The sequence below is a fragment of the Poecilia reticulata genome, linkage group LG1 (assembly GCF_000633615.1).
Source record: "Poecilia reticulata strain Guanapo linkage group LG1, Guppy_female_1.0+MT, whole genome shotgun sequence".
Taxonomy (NCBI): Eukaryota; Metazoa; Chordata; class Actinopteri; order Cyprinodontiformes; family Poeciliidae; genus Poecilia; species Poecilia reticulata.
Genome location: NC_024331.1, coordinates 8081381 through 8108731, shown reverse-complemented (window position 1 = coordinate 8108731; position 27351 = coordinate 8081381). Strand labels below are relative to the sequence as shown.

At 38.2% G+C, this 27351-nt stretch overlaps 1 protein-coding gene across 5 annotated transcripts; it reads right to left on the bottom strand.

Moving 5' to 3' along the window:
• Positions 1-437: 437 nt before the first annotated feature.
• gne (glucosamine (UDP-N-acetyl)-2-epimerase/N-acetylmannosamine kinase) lies at positions 438-27351 on the bottom strand. Of its 5 annotated transcripts, none has more exons than XM_008415113.2 (15): positions 16928-18109; positions 12254-12277; positions 12069-12143; positions 10968-11116; positions 10647-10893; positions 10334-10541; positions 8968-9120; positions 7659-7871; positions 6478-6565; positions 5832-6042; positions 5150-5279; positions 4825-5046; positions 3816-3998; positions 3614-3730; positions 438-2385 (listed from the first exon to the last, which is right to left on the bottom strand). In XM_008415113.2, exons 1-15 carry the CDS (start codon positions 16973-16975, stop codon positions 2150-2152), a joined length of 2304 nt encoding a protein of 767 aa, XP_008413335.1. In that variant the 5' UTR covers positions 16976-18109; the 3' UTR covers positions 438-2149. The 5 variants fall into 5 exon arrangements, with proteins under 5 accessions (XP_008413335.1, XP_017161056.1, XP_008413578.1 ...); XM_017305567.1 differs by lacking the exon at positions 16928-18109 and adding an exon at positions 27269-27351 and having other exon boundaries at positions 2087-2385; XM_008415356.2 differs by lacking the exon at positions 16928-18109 and adding an exon at positions 20381-20523 and having other exon boundaries at positions 2087-2385.

The following is a 27351-nucleotide window of genomic DNA, read 5'->3' as shown; positions in this document are numbered from 1 at the left end:
ACTACCTCAATCTGAACCCAGCAAATTATAGGTTTGCCTTTACAAAATCACAAAGTATCCAATTTGAGCTTCATCTGTTCCTTCTGTAGCACACAAGCTGGCATTGTAACTCCGCCTTGTGCCCCACCGTTTAATAATTAACTCGGATAGTCTCTTGAGATCTCAGGTGACAAGCAAACATTCGCCTGGCTGTTGAAATATGCAGCTGGGAGGAAGAAAAAGGGCTGGGTTTTACAACATGACAGTAATCTTAGAGAGCCTTAAAATCACAAAGATGGGCCAGAAAGTGTACAAATGCAAATAAGTTTCACAAATGATGCAGAAAACAAGTTTTATTTTATATTAACGATATGAAGGATGAACAAAAGTGGTCCTAAAACTGATCCTTGAGGGACACTGCCTTCTAACACAAGACATAATTGAACACATGAAGACTCTTTTAGTATCCAAAATGTTTTATTAATTCGACCAACATCATTAAGCTTCTAGAAATATATTTTTAAAGTTTATACAGCACATAATGTACAACACAACATGTAGAAGTACATGCAAACGTCATTATTTATCTTCAAAAGGCATCCTCCAAATGTCTTCATAAGGTCAGTGGTAATGCAGAAAACACATTCTATACATCCATCTGACCAGCCTGTAGCAGCTGCAAGGAGGTTTTCTGTCAGTACAGCCTCATGTGATGTGCAGTTTAAATAAAATTCACAACATTAAACACAATAGCTGGCTTTCCCTCCCCCTGCCCTGGAAGACGAGACAATAATAAAAGATATAGAGAAACCTGACAAATTAAGCCGGTTTAATGGATTTAGAACATACAGCAGAATGTCTCAACACTTTGGTCACATCTGGGTTTTGTTAAAAAAATACAAATTACCCCCAAAAGCTTAAGAGCTTCATTAAAGCCTTGTTTTACTGTAAGGAACTGTACTCTGCCTACTTCCCAGCACTTGCATGTCAGTTTAGAACATACTAGCATTTCCTTCTCCCACCCAAAACACATATAAGTACTTTAATTTTGCAGCCCAAAATAGCACCAGAAACATTCAAACACAATGAAATTATGTAAAAAAAATTTGATCAGAACAAACCGTTTTTCACTGCAGTGAAAGAAATAAGGTCCACTTTGTCATAACAAGACTAAAGTCAAGATTTAATAACCAGAAAACAGTCAGGTAAGAGATCCACTGAGTTTGGGCTTCCAGCAAAGACTACTGGATTTAAACTGAAGCAAACTGCCTCCAAAATGAGGGAATATTTTGGGAATTGCAGTTCTTTAACGTGGGAACGTCTGGAGATTATTTCAAGGGTGCTATTTGGGTTTGGAAAAGGTTTCATAGAACTCACAAGATCCTGTGATGGGAGAACATAAGTCTGAGCATATTGGGAAAAACTCAATATATAAATATACACATTTAAAAGCTAAGTGAATGTTTTCATTCTCTAGAAAACAACACCCTCTTAAGTAATGGTTAGCAGACATGTCCTTTTCTCTGTTGTTCCCCTTCACTAATTTCCACACATTAGATTCGCTACAACAGTAAGATTGCCACCGACATATTGCACACAGAAATTTGGCTTAAAGACTTAAAAAGATTCGGTAGCTCCGGAGCATCTTTGTTTGGACTGACGGAGCCAAGAACTAGTATAGATCTGTTGAAAATCAAATTAAATAAACGACTTAAAATGGCTTATGATCTGAACCATAGTGGTATCAGTTTAGCCATCGGCATGCTGGTGATGTTAGCAGACGACATATGGACAAACTTTGTGGTACATGTAGTATTAGGTTTGCCTAAATTCACCAAAACATAAAGGCAACTGGGAAATGCTTCACAGTTCAGATGGCAAATGACAAGATAAAAAAAAACAACAATAATTTAGCTAGAAAAAAAACGGAATATTGTGCAATAAACTAGTTAATCACCTCTCCAGCCCTCCCCCACTTTCAAACTACAGTCATTAATGTCTGTAAACAAGCAATCGACTTATAGGGTTGTTCTCCCAAAAACAGTTTAAATTGGGATAAGGATTCATTGCAATACAAGATTCAAGTCTTCACTACAAGCCCTTCCTCCTTTCATCAATTTTGACTTGATATATCCTGGTAAAACATGTTCCAAGTGCGTTTCCGGTTCTCTCAGTACGTCCTCCTCGTAGCGTAGTCCAACACCATGCTAGCAGCGCCGAGCAGGGCCGGTTCTTCCAGGTCGGACTTGAAGACCTTGATGCTCTGGGCGGAGAACAGTGCTCTCTCCAACATGACCTGCTGCACCGGGGCCTGGTAGTAAGACGCCAGGACTCCGGACAAAATCACCAGCGACGGGTTGACTATGTGGAGGATGTTGACAATCCCTACGCCGAGCGCCAAGGACGCTGCGACAGGAAGAAGACACAAACACGGTTTAGATTTTTCTTCGATTTTTTCAGCTTTCTTCTTGATTCAAAGCAAAAATAAACCTTCAACTCACTGGTGGGAAAATGACCAAAGCAAGTGAAAAAAATGACCAAAGCAAGTGAAAAAAACAAGCGACCAGAGTTTACGACCAAAACGCAGAGTTTGCGTGTTGTAAATGAGAAAGCAGCAGCGTTCTGGGTCAGCTGATTGAATCTTTTAGGCAGACTTGCGAATACATTGCTGCAGTGATCAATGTGTCTAAAGACAAACACAAAGATGAGTTTCTCTAGATCTTGTTGGGACATTAGTCCTTTAAATCCTGGAAATGTTCTTCAGGTGGTCGAAGGCTGATTTTATAACTGTCTTTGTGTGTCTCTGAAGGTTCAGGTCTGGGACCATGCTTTGTCTTCACTTGTTTCTAACAACTGAAGCTGAGTGGGGACTCTGAATCGTTCCTCTTTACATCTAAAGATGATAACTTCAGTTTTGTTTCTGTTCAGGTGGTGAAAGTTGTGACACATCCACAATTTGTTCTAATCATCAATCCATGTCTTGGAAAGGTTCAGAGTTACCTGGTGACATTGTAATGTAGAGCAGTGTAGTAAAAAGTTAATCGGTATTTATGTACAGTCTATCAATTACAGCCAGACCAAACAGCTTTTCGTCCTTCAAAGGAGAAAGGTTTGTGCAGAAAAAATACCACCTGCTGAAAGCTCGGGGTAATTTTTACAGATCAAGAAAAAAAAAATCCCACTAGTCACTAGTATATTTTCAAAGACTGAATGTAATCATTATATAAGATTTGTTTAGCTACGTTATGAAATATTGAACTTTAGTGAATGCTTTTTATTTATTTTTCAACGACTCGGGGGATGAATCATTTTGATGTCTTTAAAAATCTAAATCATCACGAATGCCTCATTAGATCACGACCTGAAGAACTTTGATAACTGAAATATTAAATAAAACAGTAAAAATGTTTCTCAATCATTTTGATCACTTCAATGGCTATAACTCCAATCATTATAGTGCAATGGTGTGTTTATATTCAACATCTTACTTTATTTCTAAAATAAGAAGCTAAAAAACGATTTCAGATGTCTTGATGGCTAGTTTTTTGTCAATATAGGCTTTTTATTTTTTACAGTTTGCAGTTTAAACCAAAATTCTGCATATTTGATTGCATGTCGGTGTCTGTGCTCCAACCTTTGTGCAGGACAGCGTTGGCCTTGGAGTTGCCGTTCTTGGCTGCGCTGATGAGGTGGGCGGCGGTGATCGGCTCGGCAAGCTTCATATCCATCCCGTCCATCTTCAGCAGCTCCTCTGGAGAAAGGAAGCCCCAACAGGTCACGACTTTTGAACAGCGCTGTCAACAAGAAAATGAAATAGCAGAGAAGTCGGAGCTCACCGTCGTGCAATCGCTTGGCCTCCCTTTGCAGGGCCATTCCGGACGCGAAGGCTTCGATGCAGCCCTGGCTGCCGCAGGAACACTCTGGGCCGTCCAGAGAAACCTTGATGTGACCCAGCTCAGCGGCGCAAAAGGTGCTGCCATGGACCAGCTCGGAGTTATGGATGATACCTCCTCCAATACCTACGGAGGCAAAATATAAATGCTTTTTTTAAGCTATCAGTGCACCTGATACAACAATTCAAGTGATGAATTAGAAATCATGGTTTTAATTGTTAAACTTGGTAAAAAATAAATAAATAAATAAATAAATAAATAAATCTTGAAAAGATTTCATAAATGCAACACGATAATATGTATTTTCAGTGTTTTTTTTTTTTTACATTTTAAATCTTAGGGGGGGAAAAATCAAGTCGTTACATGTAGAAATAAACATCCACCTCACTTCTAATAAGGTTTCTTAAAGTAACTTTGGTTAATTATGCTCAGTTAACAGCAAAATATACAAAATCTTACCAAGTATTTTTGTCTAGTTTGTAGTGCAAATATCTTAGTAAACTTGAAATAAGACAAAACTCACCTACAAGCAGCTTTTCAGCAATAAATAGCAGCTTGTCTGAAGTAAATAATTCCTTCATACAGATTAAAACAAAGTACTAGTTTCACTCACAGATTATCTCACTTATAACAAGACATTTTCTCCCAAGTTTTAAATGTAAAAAATCTTAAAATTAAAAATCAATATCATTAATTTAAAACATACTTTTAAGTCAATAATTTTCAAAACTTTTCAGCTATATTTTGCTGACAAGTTACTTGTGAGTCAGTTTTGTCTCATTTCAACGGTACTCAGATATTTGCATTAGAAACTAGACCTAAATTACTCGGTAAGATTTTGGGTTTTTACAGTGTTTGTGACGATTCTCAATTTTAATGTCATAACAGCGGGTTAGTAGTAAATGTGACATACAAATGAAGGTGTGACTTTACACGATACTCGCTTTCTCACCTGTTCCTGTGATGACGGTGACAAAGTTGTCCACCCCCCTGCCGTGGCCGAACTTCCTCTCGGCCAGCGCGGCGCAGTTGCCGTCGTTGTCGACCCAGACGGGCAGGCCCAGAGCGTCCGAGATGGGTGTCCTCAGGTCCACTGACGACCACTCCTGGATCAGCTTGGTGGAGTGAAGGACGATGCCTTCCTGCGGGTTCACGCGGCCGCCGGTAGAAATTCCTAATGTGTGGAGAAAAAAAATAAAAAAGTTTGAGATTCCAGTAGCTCAGCTTCACAGCCGTTTTCAGTCCAGCAGGTGGAGCAGCTGCACATGTTTCCATACCAACGCCCAGGATCCTGCAGTTGAGGCGCACAGCATCTTGCACTGCATCTTTGCACATCTTTAATATCAAATGCATCCTGTCTTCAAAGGTCTTCGGATTAGGCTCTGTGTATTTCTTTACTATGTTGCCCTGGACAAAGAGAGAAAGGAGAAGAAAGAATGGAAATTATTTCATTTTCACAATATACAGTTAGACTCAGAAAGGTAATACATCTACATGTTGTGTAAATCGTTTATCATTTATAATAATACATTTCTTATAATAAAAATTTTCATTTAACATTTGTTCAAAGCCTTAAAATATGTTATAAAGAGTTCCAGTCATTTTAATTGTTTTCACAATAGTATCATAAAATATGATGACAAAACTTTCAGTCCACATCGCAGATTTCAGTTCACACATTTTTTCTCTCCATGAAGTTCAAACTTTACCTTAAAAAAATCATATTAATAAAACTGGAGAAACAATTGTGTGAAAACAATAATACAGGTGCAGTCTTTTCCCAACAGTTTTTCCTTCCACGCAACTTTCCAGGAACATGCTTTGCTATAGCACTATGAACAGCAGCAGTTATTCTCATGACAATGCACTTTTTGAATTACATTACTGAAATAAATAAACTTTTCAATTAGATTTGTGAGCGTTTTCTGTCTCTTTAGGTAACCGTCTCTTAGCCCTAACCTGCATGCAGACGATGGCCACCCTCAGGTTGGTGCCACCCAGGTCAACAGCCAGAGCGCTCTGTGTTTCCAGGATGTGATCGATGTCCTGGGAGATGGTGTCTTTCACAGGAGGAAAGCAGAAGGTCTTCTGGAGCGGCTCATCCAGGTCGATGCTACTCAGAAACTTCAGAATCCGGGGCACCGCATTGCCGTCACCGTAGATTTTAGAGCTGTAAATAAACGTTAACGTAATTACGTTTCTTAAAAACTTACATGTTTATGTGTCATTTTTTAAATGGCACGCAGGGACTGTAATTATTGTTTCAAACACAAGTTTCTTTACAAGTTGCTAAACTGGATCAAATTTTTACTTTCAAAGAATTCAGTGAACTTAATTTTCAACCCCCTCTAGCGAAGGTCACACTAGATTTTCTTAACTGTGGCAAATCGTAAGGCTATCACGATGTCTCCCTGTAAAAAGATGTGCCATTTGATTTGTCAATCAAGTTAAATCCAAAATTTAAAAATATTTTACTGGATTCCAGCTTACTTAATCAATGTGTTTTAAATTTAAAACTGGAATCAATTTTTTTTTTAAAGTGCAGAAAGGTCCCAAAATACAGTCAAGCCTCAACAATCCGGTGGGAAACTCAGGAAGTACCTACCCTGGATATCGCTTCCCAAACTGGAGCTCCAAAGCGTGGTAGATCTTGTTATGAGTGTCAGCGTCTCTGACATGTAAAACGTTTTCACCTGAAAGTCAGAAATGTTGCAGTTTTAAAGATAACGTCATGCTTAAACAGACAAAACATGAAGGGGGTATGATTATAAAATAAGGAAACGTAACTTGATTCTTTGTGAGTGAGGTGTTCCCTCAAAAAAATAACTACATGTTAACATCAAGCCTTTGCCAGGTTGACAAACGTGGAAAAAGCATTTAATGTGTTACATAATGTGGAAAATATGGGTGTGTTGGAACATTGTGGCACTGTGTGAAAGTCTCGACTCATTTTAATGTTCTGCTTCCAAAGAGCCAGATTGTCTTATATAATCTATTAATGTGTTCTTAAGTAACAGTTCTTCATGCTTTTTCTACGGTATGGCTCCTATTTCATTCTTTATTTTGCCCATACCTTAATCATCATCAAACTTTTTTTTTTTTTTTTTAAATCACTTAATGTGACCTCATGAATCAGTCAGGCGTTAAAAACCTCCTAAACTCCAAAAAATATTCCAGTACAGAGTATATTTATCAGATATATAAATGGGACACACTGGTGTAAATTCTCAGTAAACCTACTTAAGCACTTTGAAATAAATGGGATCTTTTGGCTTTTGTGACAGCCTTTAAAAAATAATAAATTTTTTTCCCCCCAACTTTTTAAACAAAGCTATACAAAAAAAAAAAAAATCTACATTTTAGCACAAACAACAATACAGCAGCAGTTGAGTACCAGTGTCATGTGCCAGAATTTATTAGCAGATTGTTTCTGGCGCAAAAATATTACTAGCAAGTAATTACTATACGATATAGTTTTTATTACATTCAATGTTATCAAAATGATTATATTAATGCTATAACTTGTTTTACCTTACTTTTCATTATTAATTGATAAGCTGCCTGTATAAAGATAGATGATGTTTACATACATTCTGGCTGAAGTGCAAAATAATTTGACATATTTTATAAGTAGCAACTTGGATAATTTTCCTCTAACAATTTTAACCGTTTAATTATTCTGTAAAAAAAAAAAAAAAAAAAAAAAGATATTTAGACTTTTGTGAAACAAATGCATTCTTAAAGGTGTCACCATGGCAACAGCTAGCTGAAGCTAGTGAAACCTACCCGTTTCTCTGCCTGTTTGCCTTGTTCCCAGGTTGATGACCGGCGTGCCGAAGGCCCCGGCCTCCCGCACGCCGCAGCTGCTGTTTCCGATCATGCAGCCAGCATGCGACAGAAGCTGGATGAACTGCTCAAAGGGAATGTGCTTCACTGCCCGAAAGTTGGGGTGCTGCTCGATGCCCTTCTTTCGCATGACTCGCACCATCTCCTTACTTCCTGTTTGGGTGAGACGGATTTGCTTCAGTCACAGCGACACTTTTCCAATCAACTAGCTGCCTTTACGAATGAATCTAAACGCATCATTTGGGTTCAACAAACTGGTGCGCATCTCAGAAAATTAGAATATATTTCAGAAATTTGCTTTAAAATGTCAAACTTATTCTAAGTTCGACATTCTCAGGTTTAACACTAATAATCCAAAATTCACTTTCAAATTAAATTTTAATATTAATTAAGACATCACAATCAGTTGACAACACGCATATGGAGAGGAAGCAAGGAAAAGTTATTGCTAAAGATGCTAGCGGAACAGGAAGTTGTTTCTGAGCGTCTTAATAGAAAGTTCAGAGGAAGGAAAAAAAAATGGTTGAAAAGATGCTCTTCCTCCACGTCAGACACAGTAATTCATGCAAAAGTAAATTAGACCAAGTATTGTGTACATACTGCACACTACGAAAACAAAACTGTATCATGTAATTTTGGTGCAATATCTCAACACACTTGAAATAAGACAAAACTAACTTATAAAGAAATTTTCAGCAACATGGAATTTGCTTTAAGTCAATAATCCATTGATGTTGAAGAAAAAGTACTAGTTCCATTAGCAGATTATTTCACTTATAACAAGACATTTTTTGCCATGTTATAAGTGAAATAATCTACCAATAGAACAAATATTTTTTCATCTATAACTTAAACTCGGATATTGTGCTGAAAAGTTATTTGTAAGTTAGTTTTGTCTTATTTCAAGTGTATTGAGATATTTGCACTCGAAACTAGACCAAAAATACTTAGTAACATTTTATGTTTTTGCAGTGCAGCCTACCTTGACATACCTTTTAAGTAAGTAGAACATAATTTTTCATTGATTTCATGCAATACTGTAATTTCCCCCCAAAAAATTCCATTGTGCATTTTTATTCAAGGTAAAAAAAAGTGATTAAATTAACAAAACTAAACATTTAAAATATACATCCCTGCATGATTAATCAATCTAAATGTGCGTTTCAGTTAACGTATTAAATGCTTACAATAAATCAACTTTTTGATTATATTCTAATATATAATTCATGGCAAGACATATGTAACTAACCGGCGTCGATATTAGGGAAGAGGATGAGCGTCCTCTTGTTGAAGGAGATGAGTGCGTCCAGCATCAGCCCATAGATTTTAATGGAGTGCTGGATGTCTGTGGTGACGGGGTGCTGCAGCGCCACAATGTAGTCATTCTCCTTCACCTTGTCACCTGCAAAACCATCAGAAAACACATGATTTCTGTAAACTGAAGTGAACTCAATCCTGCACAATATATATATTTTTTAATGTGAAAACATAAACCTGCGAGGTAAACTGACTAACAGGGTTTTTTTCTAGCTTGACGAATCTCAATCTTAGCTTTATACCCTCAATTTTGTAACCGCTTCTATAAAATGTATTGCCAAGAGTTTAACTTTATCTGGCTTTATGGCTTTAATTGGGCCCGTCTGCGTGTTTGCATTGACCCGTAGGCCTTTAGCGTCTTGTTAAAGTATGACAAACGTAGTCCGGCGTTCTTGATCCTTATCCTGGTTTGGGACAGCAGACGAACTCCCACAATAAAGAACATGCTCCGCCACGTTTGTTATGTTTTTTCTATTTTTTTTTTATTGTTATAGTAAAACTGTTTGATCTCCTTGAATTTCTGTTTTGACTACATCAGCCACACCTGCAGAATGTAACTAGCATTATGCTAACCTGACTCAGCAGACTGCTGCTCCACTCAGCTCTGATTGTTCTCCTTCAGAAAATACTTTTCAAAGACTTTCAAAGGCAGCTTATTGTCTCTGATTGTAGCCAACTGTATCCCCAAAGCAGAAACCACTTGTTCTTGGAAACAGTTAGCATTAGCATTTTTTTTTACAAACATCTAGAATGTGGATTTATTTTGCGTAATTAAAATCCACAGATTCATAGATCATAATGGGCAAGGATTATATCCCCAAATCCAACATCGCTTTAACCAGCTTTCTAACTAGACGACCAGACGGATTTAAAGAGGAGCGGCAAAAGCAAATGAGGTCGACTAGCAGAGTTTGCCAACCACAGAAGGCGTCATGGTTCTGCTTGGATACTGGTCTGTTAACGTGTCATGGCAGACATGAGTTATGTCATAGATTAAAAGTCTCCAAGTCTTTGGATTTGTTGCAAAACTGACTGCTACTGGAATGAGTTATGACATTTAGTAATTTAATTTCCTTTTAGGATAATTAATATATTTCTGAATTGAACAAAAATGGAAAGCTGCCTGTTAGGAGTGGCGGGAGTTCTTTTGAGAAAATTATGTAGCCTTACATATAAAAAAAATAATCTATGCAATAACAAGAGGGCTTCAACATGTTTAAAAATGCATTTTGCAAATGCATAAAAAAAATATAGAAACTTAAACATTATTTGACTGGACCAAGTTAATCTGTGCACACCTAGCCAGCTTTTGATAATATCCATGTAGTCGTCCCGGTGATAAGTCGACAGCAGCTTGTCGTATGAGGGGCATCCGGCCAGCAGGATGCGCGAGTGGTCCTCACACATGGCGATGAGGTGCTGCTCTGCCATGCGCGTGCAGCAGGCATGATAATGCGCCAGCTTACTGATCGCGTGGCGGATTGAGTCGTCGATAGTGCCGCTAACCTGTAGAGGGGTTAAAGGAGATGGAAAAGAAAACACGTAGTTTTTAATTTTCAGAACAAACACTACAAAGTTCACATTAAATCAAAAGCTACAGCATCCTTTTACCTCGCCTCCCTCCAAATGAAGTATCCGAATATTCATCAGTGCGGCAGCAGTTGCCAGAGCGAGCGCGTCGAAACGGTCACCGTGGACGATAAGGATGTTGGGGCTTAGCCTCTGCAGGACATCGGGGAGCTTCACCAGGGCCAGCCCGACGCTCTCCACCATGGCCGCTTCATCTTCCCCTCGCACGATGGTGTGGAGTTTGGAGCCGATGTCGAAGTCATCCTGCTCAATCATACGGAACGTGTTTCTAGGGAGACGGCGGAGAACGTTAAAACCTCGACGACCATGAAGAACGGATGGAAAGTCGCTCTGGGTTCTCACCCGTAATCGTCGATGAGGTGGGAACCAAGCACCACGACTTCCAGTTCAAACTCTTCAGGGTGGGATTTGAGCCCAAACATGATGGGAGCTAACTTGGAGTAGTCGGCTCTGTTGCATGTCGCTACACACACTTTCAGTCTCCTCTTGTTCTGCAGAAAAAACGGTAGTTCAGACTTACAGGGTTCTTGTATTTTTCACACAGAAAAATTCAAGCACTTTTCAAGCACTTTCAAGGTAGGTTTTTCATCTTTTCCATCACCACTTTGGATATGAAAATAATACAAATGAGCAAAAAAAAAAAAAAAAGACAATTTCAATTCACTATTTTTTGTAATTTATTACCGTTAATAATCTCCTAGGTAAACTACAACATAACACAATTTTATGTTTTGAAATGTCTCTTTCACACACACTCCTTTACGTTTTTAATATAAACATAAAGGAATATAGTCTGAAAATATAATCTGAAAAAAATGTAAAGTGATCCCTTGTTTTTCGCGGGGGGGGGGGGTCGCGTTCTAAAAATGACCCACGATAAGCGAAATCCGTGAAGTAGTTACCTTTATTTTTTACGATTATTACACAGCATTTAAATACTCTACATTGAAACCAAATAACAAAACCTGTTTTCAGATCAGTGGATGTGCGTGTTCATCAATCGGGCCTTAATGTGATCTGGAGTCATGTCATAAAAAGCATCTACTCCAACCTGCCCCGAAAGATTCACAGCTGTATCTATGGCAGAGCGATGGATCTCGTCAACCGAGCCTCCGGTCGGGTTTTACGCTGCCTCTGGCCAGTTTTTTCCAGCAGACATTCAAAGTTTCAGTTTCCATCTCCTGAATGGCCAATCTGTATTACTTATACTTAAATACCGCAACGTTATTGGCACACAGGTAGAGAAGGAGCTTGGAGACTATTTAGCCAATCAGGACGCAAAAAACAATGCAGTGTAAAAAAACTGCACAAAAAAAAAACTCCGAGTAGTAGCGAGACCGCGAAGCGTTATAGCGAGGGTTCACTGAATAAAATACAAGGGATATTTTTGAACTTGTCACAACTAGCCAACTCCTTTCATCCAGTTAAGCAGAAGCATCTTACCTGGTACAGGTTTTCTTCAGGCTTTTCACGGTCCATCTTCTCTTTGGTTCTTTGCATTCTCAGATAGTACAGCTCCTAGGAGACAAAGCCCAGAAGATTAGGTGATGATCCTCCAGGTTAAGATTTCTGCTAAAGCAGGTTAATTATTGTAGACCTTCCAAAGTCCAACACAGGGTCATACTCACCTGAGCCTTCCATGTATTCAGAGACTGAAGCATGAAAATACAACAAAACTCCACTATAAGAGAAATTGACACATACAGGAAACATGCCTACAAGCTTTTTCGTCTGATCAAGTCTCAACTTCACTAAATAAAAATATATACACATTATTTTATTCTATTTCAGAAATATATTGAGCGTTTTTGACAGCTAGTATATATATTTTTATAACCTCAGATCTTGACAGGTGAATCTTGAATGTGGACTGGCTGGGAGAACCTGTTAGCTTGTAATAACAGCTAACATTCTGAACGAGTCGTGAATTCAGGTGTGGCAAACTTTCATGCTCAGTCACATGAATAAGTTCATTTATTTGAACAGGTGTGTCAAACTCATTTTATTCAATAAAGGAAACTTACACATAATGCTAGTGTAAACAGGTTGACAGCAGGCTAACACCAGGATATTCTGACACCTTATAAGAGTAAAATGTGAGACTAGTCTAAACTTTGAAACTTTCAACTTTCTTTAGTGTTTGAGCAGCTTTTTCAGTGTTACACTAACGATAAGAAGCAACAATGTTAGAAATCTACTAATTAATCAGCTAGAGGYAAGAAAATTGGCCAGTTTTTCCTGAAATGCCCAGTCAAATACCAAAAAAATCCTTCTTTTTTGCTACTCAATCAATGGACGGAAACAAAGGAACCATTAAAGCAGGTCAAAGTAAAATTAATACACTTGTCACAGTTTAATAAAAATCCAATGCAGCTGATGAGCATATACTTTGAGGATAATCTTATAATTCCTGGATTTAAATCCCTCTCGTCTATCCCATAAATATATGGGATAGAAAAAAGCCAAATGTCCTTCTCTAAATTTATGTTGAAAGTCTTTGAAAAAATAATAAATAATAAATCAGAATCAGCAGGTCAGAGTCAAAAGAAAACCAGTAATTGGTAGCGGCCAGGAAAAGCCTGATAGCTCATCTCTGAGCAAAACATAATCGCAAACCATTCAGAAAAAACCAGGGGGTGATTGATTGATTAATTTATTTGATAGGGACAACCTTCAAATAAATTTTACTTGTTATATATATTATTTAGCACTTATAGCCATGGATAATTTTCAATCCTCATGTGTATCATATTTATCTAATAATGCATTGCCACTTAAATGGTTAAGCAAACTTTAAGGAATTTTAGCTTATTTTTTTTATCACTGATCCGACTCAGTAGTCTTTTCAGGATTTAACATGTTGGACCAGTGGTAAGCCAGTGCTAAACATCAAATAAAATTGTTGCAATGTTGTTGTTTTTTTTTTAAAATCATCATTGCTTTTTGTGTTTTTTTTTTAAAGATAAGTGTGTGAGATTTTTTTCCCCCACTGTTGTCATTTGCGTTAATCCCTGGCTGGTCTCAGATCCGGTCTCAGGGCCAGTCCACGACTCATTTGTGTCCAAAAAACCAGTTAATAACCGGTTTGTTTCTCCACAGCCAGAAAGCTACGTCATTCAACGTCTCTTTCAATGCGTTTGATGCTCCCACTGATGCATTCTTTAGATTCTGTGTAGGACAACAACTTAAAGAAAAAAAAAAAAAAATCAAAAACGATGTTTGAGTTATGCTGCTGAAATAAGAAAAGTGCTCTTAAGAACCTCGTAGTGGTCACGAGAGATAAATTGGTTATCGTCCAGCTCTGAGTTCTTCAATGAATAGGGCCTTCAGATTTGGTATTTGATCCTGCTCTGAAATGCAGCTCTACTTTTCAGGGCCTTACCTGAGACTTCAGCAGTCAAAACACAAAGAACCGGTTCTTAGAAAAACTCACTCACCTAACAACATAAACACACAAATCTCTTTGTGTTTTGGACAAAGAAGAGTTTTCCTATTATCCATAGGAACGATTCACACCGGTGTCGATAGTAGAAGACTCAAAATATTTTCCGTTTCACTAGGTGTGCATCGATTGCAGTTTTTTGGCCAATAATCTTTAAAAAGTCTGACCGACCAATTCTGATTTTGGACTGAAACAAATAATTGTGATTAACTCGTTATTGAAATAATCATCAACTAAGTTAGAGATAAATTTCGCATTAACTGGAGTATACAGACTCAAATATAAGGCCGTTTTCTGACAGAACAACATCCTCAAAGCACTAATTAAAGCAAAACTGTAAATATATATATACATTTTGCATTTAAGAAAGAAAATAATCTTTGTAAATATGTTGTACTCCAAAAGTGGCATTGTATTAGCTTCACCCAGTTCAAATTCTGCAATAATTTTAAAAAGCACCTGTTGCTGTAAAATTATTTGGTTAATCAAAACATAAGTTGATTAACTGAAGTTGATGTACTGAAGTTGTCAAGCAGAAAAAGCTGAGCTTTTCACATCTTGATATTAGAAGTTTCTTTTTTTAGATGCAGATGCATCCATTGCCATACATGATCTGTTACTGCATTTTAAGCAATAAAATGTTTATTTCATTAAAAAAGGAACATCTTTTAAGGTATATCTAAAATTATATAAAAAGACTTGAATGATAAATCTGACAAATGTGCCAATTTTTTTTTATCTGCTTAATCATCAGAATAGAATAATATTTGTTAGTTGCAGCCCTGTATAAAAAGCTGCTCATCAGCCAAAGCAGCGGTTTTAATATGGACCCAAATTTTCAAATTGGTGCATCCCACTTTCGAACCAGAATAAATGGAAATGGAGTGCATTACAAACCATTTCCTGTGATTGTTTGTGTTGTGACTAGAGGTGGCAAGTAGCATTTGTAGCTATAACCTGGTACAGTACTACATCTCTCCATCAGTGGTTAATAATGTACGTTGTACACTGTCCCATAAATGAAAATCCATTCATAACCTTGTATATCATGGTTTAGGTACAGGATTACAAACTGGTTAGTTTAGATAACTGAAATAGTAAGGCATAAGTAAGAATTAATATTTCAAAGATGACTTTAAATTATCGACTTTATCAGAACCAATCAATAGCCTCCTAAATAATTTCCTGCTGCTTTAAAGAAAAATCATGAGCAGATATTTATCAGTACATTTCCATGATAAGCTCATATTTAGTGCTGCCCAAGCAGTTCAACACAGAATATATTTTACAATATATTGGGGAATCCCTACGGTAAATCATATTTACACGTAAGTTACGTTCCGTGACCGTTTTAAAACCAGCTTATATGAATATGTAAAAGCCACCTAAATAAACAACTTTTGATTTAATTAGATTAAAATGTGGCTTGTGAAAAAAGCTCTGCTGATTTAAGGAGCAGCTCTGTCACCAGAAATCCTGACTGAGGAAATTTCAATACCGCAAAAGTCAATTAACCAACTCCCCTGGGCAAAACTATTCACGTATGACGTTTCTGCTCACAAAACAATTGCAACATCTGAATTCTTGAAGCAATTTCAGCTGTCGTTCTCGTTCGGGTCGTTATGTGAATGACGGAGCAGTCTCTTCAGGGCATTTTTGCCGCTCTGTTTGACGTCACGGTGACGACAGAATTTTTTGAACTGTTTTCATCCTTGAACCTCGGCGAGTTCAGAAGTCGCTGTACTCGCCCATCAACAGAGGGATTGTTACTAAAATCTTCCACCCACCAGGTTCGCCTGCTTTTTTTGTTATAGCTGCGCAACCGGCCGGACAAGTCGAACTCACAAGTACATTTTTTTTCCCCACCTGTGTGCATAAAGTATCAGATCACTAAAGCACCTGCTTTAATAAAATCCCACTTTAGCTAGATCCAAATCTACTGCTTTAAAACAAATTCTACTTTTGTGCATTATTTAGTTTAAGATTTGAAGATCAAAAGAAAAGGGGATAAAAACCTGAGCTTCCAACGCGGATGTGAAGTCAGCCATGGCAGGAAAACGACTCATGTTCTCTAATCTTTATGGCAATATCGCCGGTCACCTTGTTAACCCTGACCAACGTGGTTTCGTTTTCATTCATGAACGCGGTTTGTACTCACTCTGAAACAATATCAGCGTTTGAAACCTTTACCAGCTGGTGTTTGTAGATACCACGTGAAATGATGTGTAACATCAGTTTGCAGTGCCATCTATAAATACTGACAGACTGTTGCATAAAACAGATTTTATGCTTGCTACTACTAAGAAATATTTATGCTGTGCTAACAAGACAACCCAACTCAGCACACCTCTGAAATAAAAATAACTTGGCGTGGCTTCCTGGTTGTGGAAAATAAATGTTCATGTGTGCCTTTTATTTTTGGAACCAGTCGAGAATCATCTTCAACCCCAGTCCCCATCAGAACCAGTTAGACTGGCATCTTAAGCATCTTAGAACTTGAAATCAGTTCAGGTCCATCTCTACCAACAAGCTAGGTGTTACATGTTACAATGCTAAATAAAGAAAGAAAAGCAAAATGTTGGCACATCTGATCGACTCAGAAACGCAGCGGCTTCCGCTCGAGCATCACAAGACAACATCAGCAGCCGACGGTGTGACATGGGGGCAGGGATGCAAGCAGGAAGCAAGAGATGACACAGCAGCCGAAGCAGACGTACACACCACAGACACGAACAGGCAAAACGAACGGGTAAAAGCGAGAGTGAGGAAGCTTAAAAAAGAACCGCAACATATAAAAAAATTAAAAAATAAAATAGGAACCATGAACGGGTTAAAAAAAAAAAAAGGCTGTCTGACTCACATGAGGGTTTCTGCTCAAAGCACTGGGCTGCTTTTCCATCTTCCACATGTGCTGATTAGGAGCTAAAAAAAATCCCCTCTAGGTTTCTTTTTTCTATTCAATCCTCTTTTTTTTTTTTTTTTAATCACAACATTAAGCGGGAGAGCAAGCACCAACCAGCAAACACATGAGGAGAAAGAAAGGGAGAAAGGTTTGGTGACAGAGACATGGAGCCGGAGGGGGGGAGGGGCCGGTGTGGCGAAGGCGGGGCAACGACTCGAGCCACGGCTCGTGATTGGACGAGCACGAGGAAGAAGAAGCAACAGCACAAGTTCCAGGCATACAGGAAAGTGGAAAAGAACAGTCGCTCCTCTTTCATTCATCTAAATTAAGCCCTTAGATTTTTGGGTTATTTATTAATCCAAGTCCACAGACAGTAACTATCTAACATCAAACCATTCTGATTCTAAATGAGCCAAAAGAAAAATGATTCTGATGTGATTCATATCCTCCTCAAAATGCTGAACTTATTAGGCAGATAACAGCTGGCGACGTGTCACTCCGTGTGTGACATGAGGGAGGGAACGCCATCAGCTCTGCAAACGAAGCTGAGCAAACTGTTGATACGGTAGCGACATCCTGGTCTAACTCCCCCTGAAAAAAGTAGTTACTGTGATATCAAAGTACACAAAAGAGTCGCTTCCATGACAAGCTACTCCGATGAAGTAAAAAGGCAAACAAAGCCATGGGCCGTGAACTGTGCACCCATCAGAGTTCTGGCATTTTCCACAGCATTACTGGGAAACCTACAATCGTGTTTCAGCTCAACTTACAGCCGCTCTACCTCATCCAAGCTGTTTTATATTCTTCTTCTTTTTTAGCTTTGCATCTTTTCATACCGCTACAGACTTTTGGAAATGGTACAAGTTCTTCATAACCCTGGTAGAGTGAGATTGTTGGTCTTTTAACCAACAAATTTGAGGTGGGCCTCAAGTCTAAGTTTGGAGTGTCTCTGTGCCATCACCCTCATCTTTACCCTGAATATCATGACTCCAAAATATTATTTTATTTCCAGTAAGAGGAAATGTTTTGGCACAATTGAAATATTACGTTAAATTAGAAGTGATACAACTTTTCCCAGTTCCGATATGATACTGAAATTGCAGGTTTCAGCACTGGTCGATACCGATATTGACCCAATACGATTTCAGCAAAAAAAAAAAAAAAAAAAAAATCGAACAGATTTCAGTCCGATTTGAATTATTCTCGTGCAAGATCAATTTACAGCTGTACGCGCTGCATCACTAACTCTCCAAAGACCAGAATGAGAGTTCTCAAAACATTCCCAACTTCAGCCTTGATCCAAAGTTAACACTACCTGCAGAGTGATAGTACACACCAGGTATTGTTCTGTTGCAGTTTCTCATGTATCCTGAAGGAACAGAGAGTCTATCAGTAGAGGAGATGTATTATGTCTGGCTGTGTGTAGGAAACAAGATGAGAGGTTATGTAGCTCMAAGTATAGACTGTAACACAAACCCTTAAAGACAAAACACACAGATGAAAGGTGCTGTGTAATATGGGGACATTGTAAAGACAAATAAGGGATTTATTAATTTTACTTTTTGATCTTTTAAAGTAGATTTTAAAGTATTGTTCTGTATTAAAAACACACCAAGATTTCAATCACAAAGAATTGTTTGTTTTTTTTGTTATTTATAGCTACTTCCTCTGTAGATAATTTTACAGGACAAATTGAAATACATGACAGTAAAATAGGGAATATCTTTATGTAGCAACAGGATTTTAATTTTTCTTCTTTTTTTTAAGAGCTGTGATAGCTTAATGGGAGTCACTTAGAAAGCTAAAGACAAATCATTTAATTCTGACAAGTTGGACATGCAAAAAAACAAAACAAAAAAACAACGGTTGATTAGGATCAATTAAGCAGAACACACATCAAACAGCAGTTTTCATGAATAAAGTGTTTGGAGTTTGTTGGTGTTTCCAAAAATGTTGCTTATTAGAAGGAAGTTTTATTTATTTATTTTTTTTACAATCTAAAAAAGGCACTTGAACTGCCTCCTTTTACAACCTATTGATCAGATGTAAAGGATTTAATGCAAGATATGTGGTATTTAAAAACACAACTAAGTTTTTTTGTGTTTTCATGTTTGTAATGGAAAGTCTACGAATCTTGACTGGGGACTGTTCTTTCAAAACTCATTACTTATTTAGCCATAGTTTATCTTGATTATGTCATTGAAACCTGAACAAAGAACTAAACACTGCGTTGTAACTTGTATGGATAATTGTGATGACTTGATCTTTGTAATCTTTTCTGCCGTCATGTGCTGGGTCAGCATCAGAACCACCGACTTAAAAAGGCTAAACAACCTGATAAAGGATGCTGGTTCTGTTCTGGTGGGGGTGACAGTAGAACCTCTGAAGGAGGATTATTCATAAAATCAAGAAAATAAAAGACACCCTCAAGATTCCTCATCTCAAGTCAGAGGCTTCTTCAGAACTGCTGCAATACAGACTGCTACAGGAGATCCTTCCTGCTCATCCATTAGCACTGAACTTAATTGAATTGAATCTGTAGATGCATAAAAATACTGTTTTTGAACAAGTAATTTCTCCACTACATAAATTCACTCTATCAGATTATTTGTTTTAATAGATCAAACTAATAAACAGAGTATTTTATGCTATCACACCCCTTTAGGCGTCAATTTAAAAAATCATTTCACTTTCGAAGTTACTCTACTTTTTAAAACTGCATCATTCATCCATTTTCTTTACGCCCTTGTCCCTCAGTGGGGTCGGGAGGGTTGCTGGTGCCCATCTCCAGCTAACATGCGGGGTCCCCTGGACAGGTCGCCAGTCTGTCGCAGGGGATAAACTGCATCAGTAACAAGTATTTAATTTAGAAGTAGATGTGTGTAATAATCCGGTTAAAACCTTGAACGTCTTTCTGCTGTTAACTTCTAATGCCATCTATTGTTCCTCCATAAGACGACCGCACGTATGGGGCATCTCCGAGTAGCAATTTCACCCAATGCTAACACCCAACACCAAATCAAGTCAAGGATTTCCTGAAACGATTTCGCTTTACCGACCAGATACATTCTTAGTTTCTCACTTTCTTGTTTGGCTGGTTTTGTCGCAACCGCTGTGGCAGTTAAGATGAAGGAGCTACTCTATCAATGGCGTTAAGCTATTATCAGCTAGCATGTTGGAAGAGTAAACAAAAGATAACTAGGTCCGCGAAATTAGACCATTTGCAGTCTAACCACTCCTCCTGTGACGGACACGTCGGCCAAAAACCATCTTCACTCAGTAACTGGATGTTTCGCAGTGGCCTGTGCTTAGCTTATGCTAGCCAGAGTCCACATAAGTTCGTTAAAGTTTCGATGTTTTGGGATACATGGTGTTGTGCGCCAGCGTAGTTTCAAATGTAATGAGGTTTACCTTAAACTAGTGGCGTTGTGAGTACTTCAAGTTGAAGTCATCGATTGTTAGGTTCACTTGGTCCTCTGGGGCGAGTTTTCAGATAACAGCAGCCAACATGAACATGCTGCAGTGGTACAGTGGTCGGGAAGGTTTTCTGTTAATTTCCCGAACAGTTCTCGAAACTAAACCGGATATTAGAGGTGTGAGCTTTCAAAATAAAAGCCCCCTGACTAGGCGTTTTCTTTTGTGTCTGCCGGTAAAAAACAAAAAAACAAACCTTACTATCAGAGCCCCCATCAGCTTGTTACAAGTCTCTTTTAAAAGTCATAAATGCTTTAATGAACCCATTTAAGTCATTATGATTTGGCTCTGAGCCTTCTGTCCAGGCTCTGGCCTCAAATCTTCAGCCAGCTAGATCAAATCCAAGCACATTATACTGTATGAGGTCAAAGTAATCCAGGACTTTACCAGAGTGGACCGCCAAATCTATGAAAACGAATGCTCTTTGTAGCATTTAAAATTTAAACTCTTTATATTTGTTCATCGGCAATATTAAACTTTTGATAAATTATATTAAATGACATGGAAATAATAATGTCTGCAATATTTTGGAGTAACCCTAAAAAGATATATATATTATTAGTCGTACATAAATTAAATCAGAAAGTCAACCATATCAGTCTATAAAGTGAACTGTAAACAGTTCTTTTTACTTTCATTTATCACCTACTGTTTGATGAGGAAGGCAAACAAAAACACTACTAATACAGTTTTCATTCTTGAAAATGAGCCATATTGATAATTAGTAAGGTTATAAGTAGAGGAACCTAATTTATTTTTGTTAATTAAATACATTATAGTTATATAACTATAACTAAAAACTTAAACTAATATGCATAAAGCAAATACATTTACATTGTACATACATTTACAGTGTAAATATAAAATATTTGAGAAAAAAATAGTACTTATAAAAAGCCTCCTTTAAGAGATAAACTATGATTATGTATGAGTATATATACAGAACAATCTGAATTATAAAATTGCAAAAGGTTTGAATTCATTGTTAAAATTAGTGTTGTGAACATGTACAAATTGGGGCTGCACAGTGGCACAGTTGGTAGAGCTGTTGCCCTACAGCAAGAAGGTTCTGGGTTCAATTCCCGGCCCAGGTCTTTCTGCATGGAGTTTGCATGTTCTCCCTGTGCGTGCGTGGGTTTTCTCCTGGTACTCCGGTTTCCTCCCACAGTCCAAAAACATGACTGTCAGGTTAATTGGCCTCTCCAAATTGCCCCTAGGTGTGAGTGAGTGTGTGCATGGTTGCGTGTCTTTGTGTTGCCCTGCGACAGACTGGCGACCTGTCCAGAGTGAACCCCGCCTCTCGCCCGGCACGCTAGCTGGAGATAGGCACCAGCACCCCTCCCAACCCCACTGAGGGACAAGGGTGTAAGAAAATGGATGGATGGAAAATGTACAAATTTCTGTATATGTGGAGAAGAAAAGATTCCGAAAATTTTAATAAAAACGAGTCTGAACCGGTAATAAAGCTTTATGTATATGTTTTTAGATTGTTGCATATTTTATAAAATTGTTACAATTATTCAATTTTGTCCATTTCTGTCACAATTGAAATAAATAAGTAAACAACATTTGTATATTTGTTAGAAATAAACAAATTAATAAATAATAGTTTTGGTTTTTTTTGTTGTTTTGTTTTGCAAATATTAATTAGTTTCCTATTTAAAATAATTTATGATTAAAAAGATATTTAGCATTTCAAGCACTACAACCTAAGCTAAAAACCTGAATCTGTTGTCAAAGCTTTTATTTTGTTGGACCAGCAACCGGAAGTGTTCGTAGTTACTTCTACTAGATTGTGCATGCAAGGGCAACGCGCTGCTACGTCTGGAAGCCTGGCAACAAGGAACGTGAATGCGCGCGCACACGGCGTGCAAAGATAAAGGTTGTCACAAACATAGACATAATATAACATATAGCAAATGCACTGCTGGAAATGCAGTCACGTGGTATATCTGCATCTGCATAGCTAATGTAAACATTGATGCATTTCCGCATCAGACAGGTGTGGGCTCTGTCCAGGGAAGCATAAAGTATGACAACCTGAATCTGTAAAAAGATATGAAATGCCTACGTATGTGTTTCGATAAAGACATACAAGGTGATGGAATAGTTTTAATAAAAAAATTAAAAAATAAAAGTTTTTTTCTGTACAGGCAAAAATGAGGAGAAAAAAAAAATCCTGAAGAATCTTGTGTGAATAAAAGCTTTTTAAAGCTGGCTTCATAGCAGCAACCAGTGCACAGCAAACAGTACCTGACACGGTTGCAGTGCTTTGTCTAAGCTGCCGCCCTCACACGCTGTTTATTTTATTACTCTGCTGCATTGCAGGGCTGTTTCCCCCTCCTCAACCTGGGCTGGGGTTGCATAAGAACTCTCCTTCCTGCAGGTTAGGGCGTTCTCTGGGAGCGAGGCCGGGAACAGGAGGCCAGGGCGGTGGGATGACAAAGAATGACAAAGTTTTTTGAAAAGAAAGGGCTTGGAAAAAAAAAAAAAAAGTTTTCAGGATCAAGGGCCTGAAGCGGGAGCAGGAAGTCACGGAGGACAAAGAGGGTCCCTGGCAGATCGATAGCTGGGCGTGGAGGCTGGGCGAGGTGGTGTGAGAGTGAGTCACAGTGAGGGAGAGTGTGACGCAGTGGGACATGCACAGGGAGAAAATTTCTCCCTGTGCAGCTCCTCCGCTTTGTTTCTTCTTTCATGGATTTCACACACACACACACACACACACGCACACACAAAAAGCTTCACTTTTTATATCTGTGGGGTCTCTGTTCCTTTTTAGCAAGGGACGTGATTCTGAGGGGGTTTTCTCAGCCTGGGTCTGACTCTCAGCTCCATCAGCAGTGCTGCTCTGCAGGACTGACTCTAACGATGTGTTCTCTTACTGCCCCTCCTCTCTTCTTCAGTTTATTGACACGAGCATCAGTATTCAGGGGAAGTGGACGTTTCTTATCGAACAAACCGGCAGCAACTCTCTGACCCCCTGCACTGTGCGACAGCAAAAGTATTATATTCCCACTCCTTGAGGGTGAAGCTGCGCCCCATTCTTGGGCAGCCTTTAACAAAGTTTATTCAGTTTCCTGTATTTGTTTGGTAGGTTTGCAGTTGTGCCATACGCTTTTCCTTTTTCAAACAATGGTTCCTTCATCAGGATGTTGTTTTATACCTCAACTATACGGGGTGGGCATTTATCATATTGTCTATATTTTATCGTGAAAACAAATTTTTGATGCATCGTTGTTCTGATAAGTCCGTTAATGTTAAAAATTATGGACTAAAATGGTACTATTTTTCTCCATAGTTTGAAAATGATTGCTGTCTTGTTCAATTATGAATTTTATGCTATAAATGCATTTATTGTTTGCATTTTTTTGTTTTTTTTTTCCCCACAAGAGCATCAGTAAATTACTGATTTAATGTTCATATCTTTTTGCCAAAAAAACCCCCCAAAAAACTAATCATGCCCGATTATCTTTCGACTTCACAGTTTCGTGGAAGATGAGATGATATTCCACGTGCCAAATAACAACTCACACTCATTTTTGGAGTGTGAGTTGTTATTTGCTGTCTTAATTAGTATTTTTTTATGGAAGCGTTGAGAACCTTTAAAGTTGAAGCGCAATTGTGAAATTGAACCGAAACTCTGAAGGTGCCCTGTGAAAAAGAGATCCTCCTCGATTCATTCATTCATTATCATCAATGGAAGACGACTCGCTGGATCCGTTAAGCCAAATGCTTTTGTTTTCAAGTTAAATGGATTCTCTGATTGACATGTAGTTTATGGTCTGTTAGCACCGTTGCCTTGCAGCAAGAAGGTTTTATTCTCGCAGTGAGAAAGTATCTGCTGCAGAACAGATCCAGCTCATGTGCAGGCCTTGTGACTTCATGTTTTGCACATTTTCTTTCTTATAGAGCAAGATGATTGGCTCCAATTAACACAGCTTAAAAAAAACAAACACACTTTGACCATTTCATGTTTTCTGAAAAAGAAGTGGAAGAACCAACAATTGTCTTGAAGCAGAACACCTCTAAAGCACTTTTTCCTTCATCTTGATCCCTTTATATTTCATCGTACTTTATTTTATTTAATTAAACATATGCATGGCAATTGCTGAGCGAGAAAGTCAGTCCAGCAGATAAACAGATGTAGTTGGTGAGCAGACGGAGAATGTTATCTCCATGACAAACCACAGCCTTGCACTTCCCAACTACAATCTGATTCAACTGGACAGACAACCACGTTAACAAAACTGCGTTGCAGGACTTATCAGTGACGACTGACGGTGTGTGACTCCAGGTACAGTTTGATTATCTGCTGTAGTGTTTGTTGTGCGGTTGCTCAGGCTCAGGAAAGGAGAATCCTCCTGCTTTCTCTGGGTCGTTGTCTCTGCAGTGATAAAAGGCTTCGACAGGATTAGTTAAAATAAAAAACAACATTTAAGGCGGTGACATCCAAGTGTCTGTTTGCGTTTTTATACGAAAAGGATTACCATCTTTGATCTGTGTGATTTGTTTACGCCCCCATGAGGGAATGCTTCAGGTTATCAGGATCAGTTGGTTTTTTAGCTTCGGCAGCTAGACACAAACTCTGAAATCTTTTCTTCTGATTTGCTAACGCACTTTAACTGAGCGCTACCCAGGTGGCAGCTACAAAAACACTCTTCAGTGTGGAAGGGAAGACTCAAAGTAAATTCTTCTAGAGCCAGAGGAAGCAAAGAACGATAATAAAGCAACTTAAACACACTTTGTTTTAAGTTGCTTTATTATCGTTCTTTTTTTCTGTTCACTCAGATTATATTTGTCAGATTTTCAGTTTTAAAAGTAGCGGGGGTGCGGGGGGACAACAACAACTTTCTYACAACACTGTCCATTCTGTTGGTTTTTGGTGTGGAATAGTGAAAGTTTAGACTGGAATCTGACTGAGACATTGGAACATGACCAGAAGCAGAGACTTGCTGGAAAACCCTCCGATGTTTCTGTGTGACAAACAAGCCAAAGACAGAAGAACTGTAAAAAAAAAGCAAATACTTTTTCACAGCATTCCACCACTAACCAAACACAGATAAACGGCAATATCTGGTGTTTCCTGCTGATTAGGTTTAGCAGTAAGACGCTAACAACATGACATTAAACACAATAGTTCAATAGCTTATCAGTATGTGTCTAATGGTAAACGCAGTGTACTGAAAGGCATTCCTCTCCTTCAATATCGTAAATAAAATAATAGTCTACGTCTTTAATAGTCTTTTTTTAATTAAAGCAGGTCATCCAGCTGCTGACGTAGCAAGGCAGCCCAAAACCATCACACCACCACCACACACCGAGCCAGACTTTACAAAGGTCTTAAAGGGGCACTAGCCCAGGGCGTAATTTCTTTGGGTGGCCCCAAAAATTTGTCTTTTTTAATAAGTGTGTGTACAATGTTTGCAAACACCGTACTTTATATAAAACTCATGAACCCAAATCATGTGAGTTACACAATTTTATCTTTTTTTTTTTTTAATATAAACAATATTCAAGTATTTGAAAATTATGAAGTCACAAAACATCATTTCATGATGAAGAATATGATGTTTCCTATTTATTTGGAAATAACATGGAGTTATTGGCTAGAAGACGAGTTAAAGCTACAGTGTTTCACTTCATACCTGCTGATGTACAGGACTAAATAAAGTACTGTAATTTGTATTAGTAAATACATTTTTCCTTAGTGAATAGGGCACCAGAAAGTGGCTCCTGACCAGGGGCCCACATCCTGGTAAATCCGGCCCTGTCTACAAATGTACATGTGATGTTTTCTATTGTTATTTTTTTCTATTTAAATGATTTTTTGATTTTACAGGTGAGGAAGTAATCAGGACTAAACTGTAAAATAGTGAAACTGAACAAAAAAATAAATGCATTTATAACATAAAATTCATAATTGAACAAGACAGCAATCATATTTTCAAACAGGGTCAAGTTGGTTTGCAAAGCTTTTTCCCTCTAAATAAATGAAACCATCATTTGAAGTGTATATCTCTATGGCTGTGTTTATACCATATTAAAATCTGTTTAAGGATCTGAAAGACATAAGGGTGACAAAAAAAAGCCGATCTGGAGATAAATATTGAAAGCAGTTTGTTCATAGCACTTGTGTCATGTTCCAACAAATGTTCTTGCATTTTAAATTTGTAATAGGTTTCATTTATTTGTTTTAAACTCTTTTCCTTTTTCCTTGCAGGTCAGGCTGCTGATGTTGTCTTTGCAGTCATTCAGGGGGAGTTCCCCAATCAAATGACTTAAAATAGCTCCGGCTAACGAGGCAAATCTCTGCCCGAGTCACAATTCCTCTCATTGTCCACAGGGGGGCAGCAGCGTAGCCAAAGTTCTGCACTCATAGCCATCACCATGACTGCAATGCAAGCCAAGGTTCCTTTCAAGGGCACCCATCATATCTGCAAAGTCACATGTGAATCAGGGAGAGGCTGTGCGCGCGTTTTTAGCCTCAGCCTTCATGCAGGGCTGGACGGTAAGGGGCAGGAAAATAATAATAATAAAAAAAATCATTGTCTAGACATCAGCAGAAAACAGCAGCGGGACCCTTTAAAAAGCTGCCCTTGCACATTTTCAAAGGGGAAGCTTTAAATAGGAGAGAGCATGAATCATAAGTACAGGACTGCATCAGGAGAAGGGGGCTTTCAATCAGACCCAAACGTCCCTTGATTTGAATTTTTACCCAAACCTTTTGATCTTCTTTTTGTGAAACCCTGAAAACATTTATTTATTTTTACAAGGTAGAAACAGTAATAAACAAACTATCAAAACTACACTCTACCAAAACCTTACCTTTTCATAGTCATCAAATATGCATGGGCCCCTCTGAGTGCATGCAATGAATTCACAGATGGCCGCGGCGCCGGAAAGCTCGC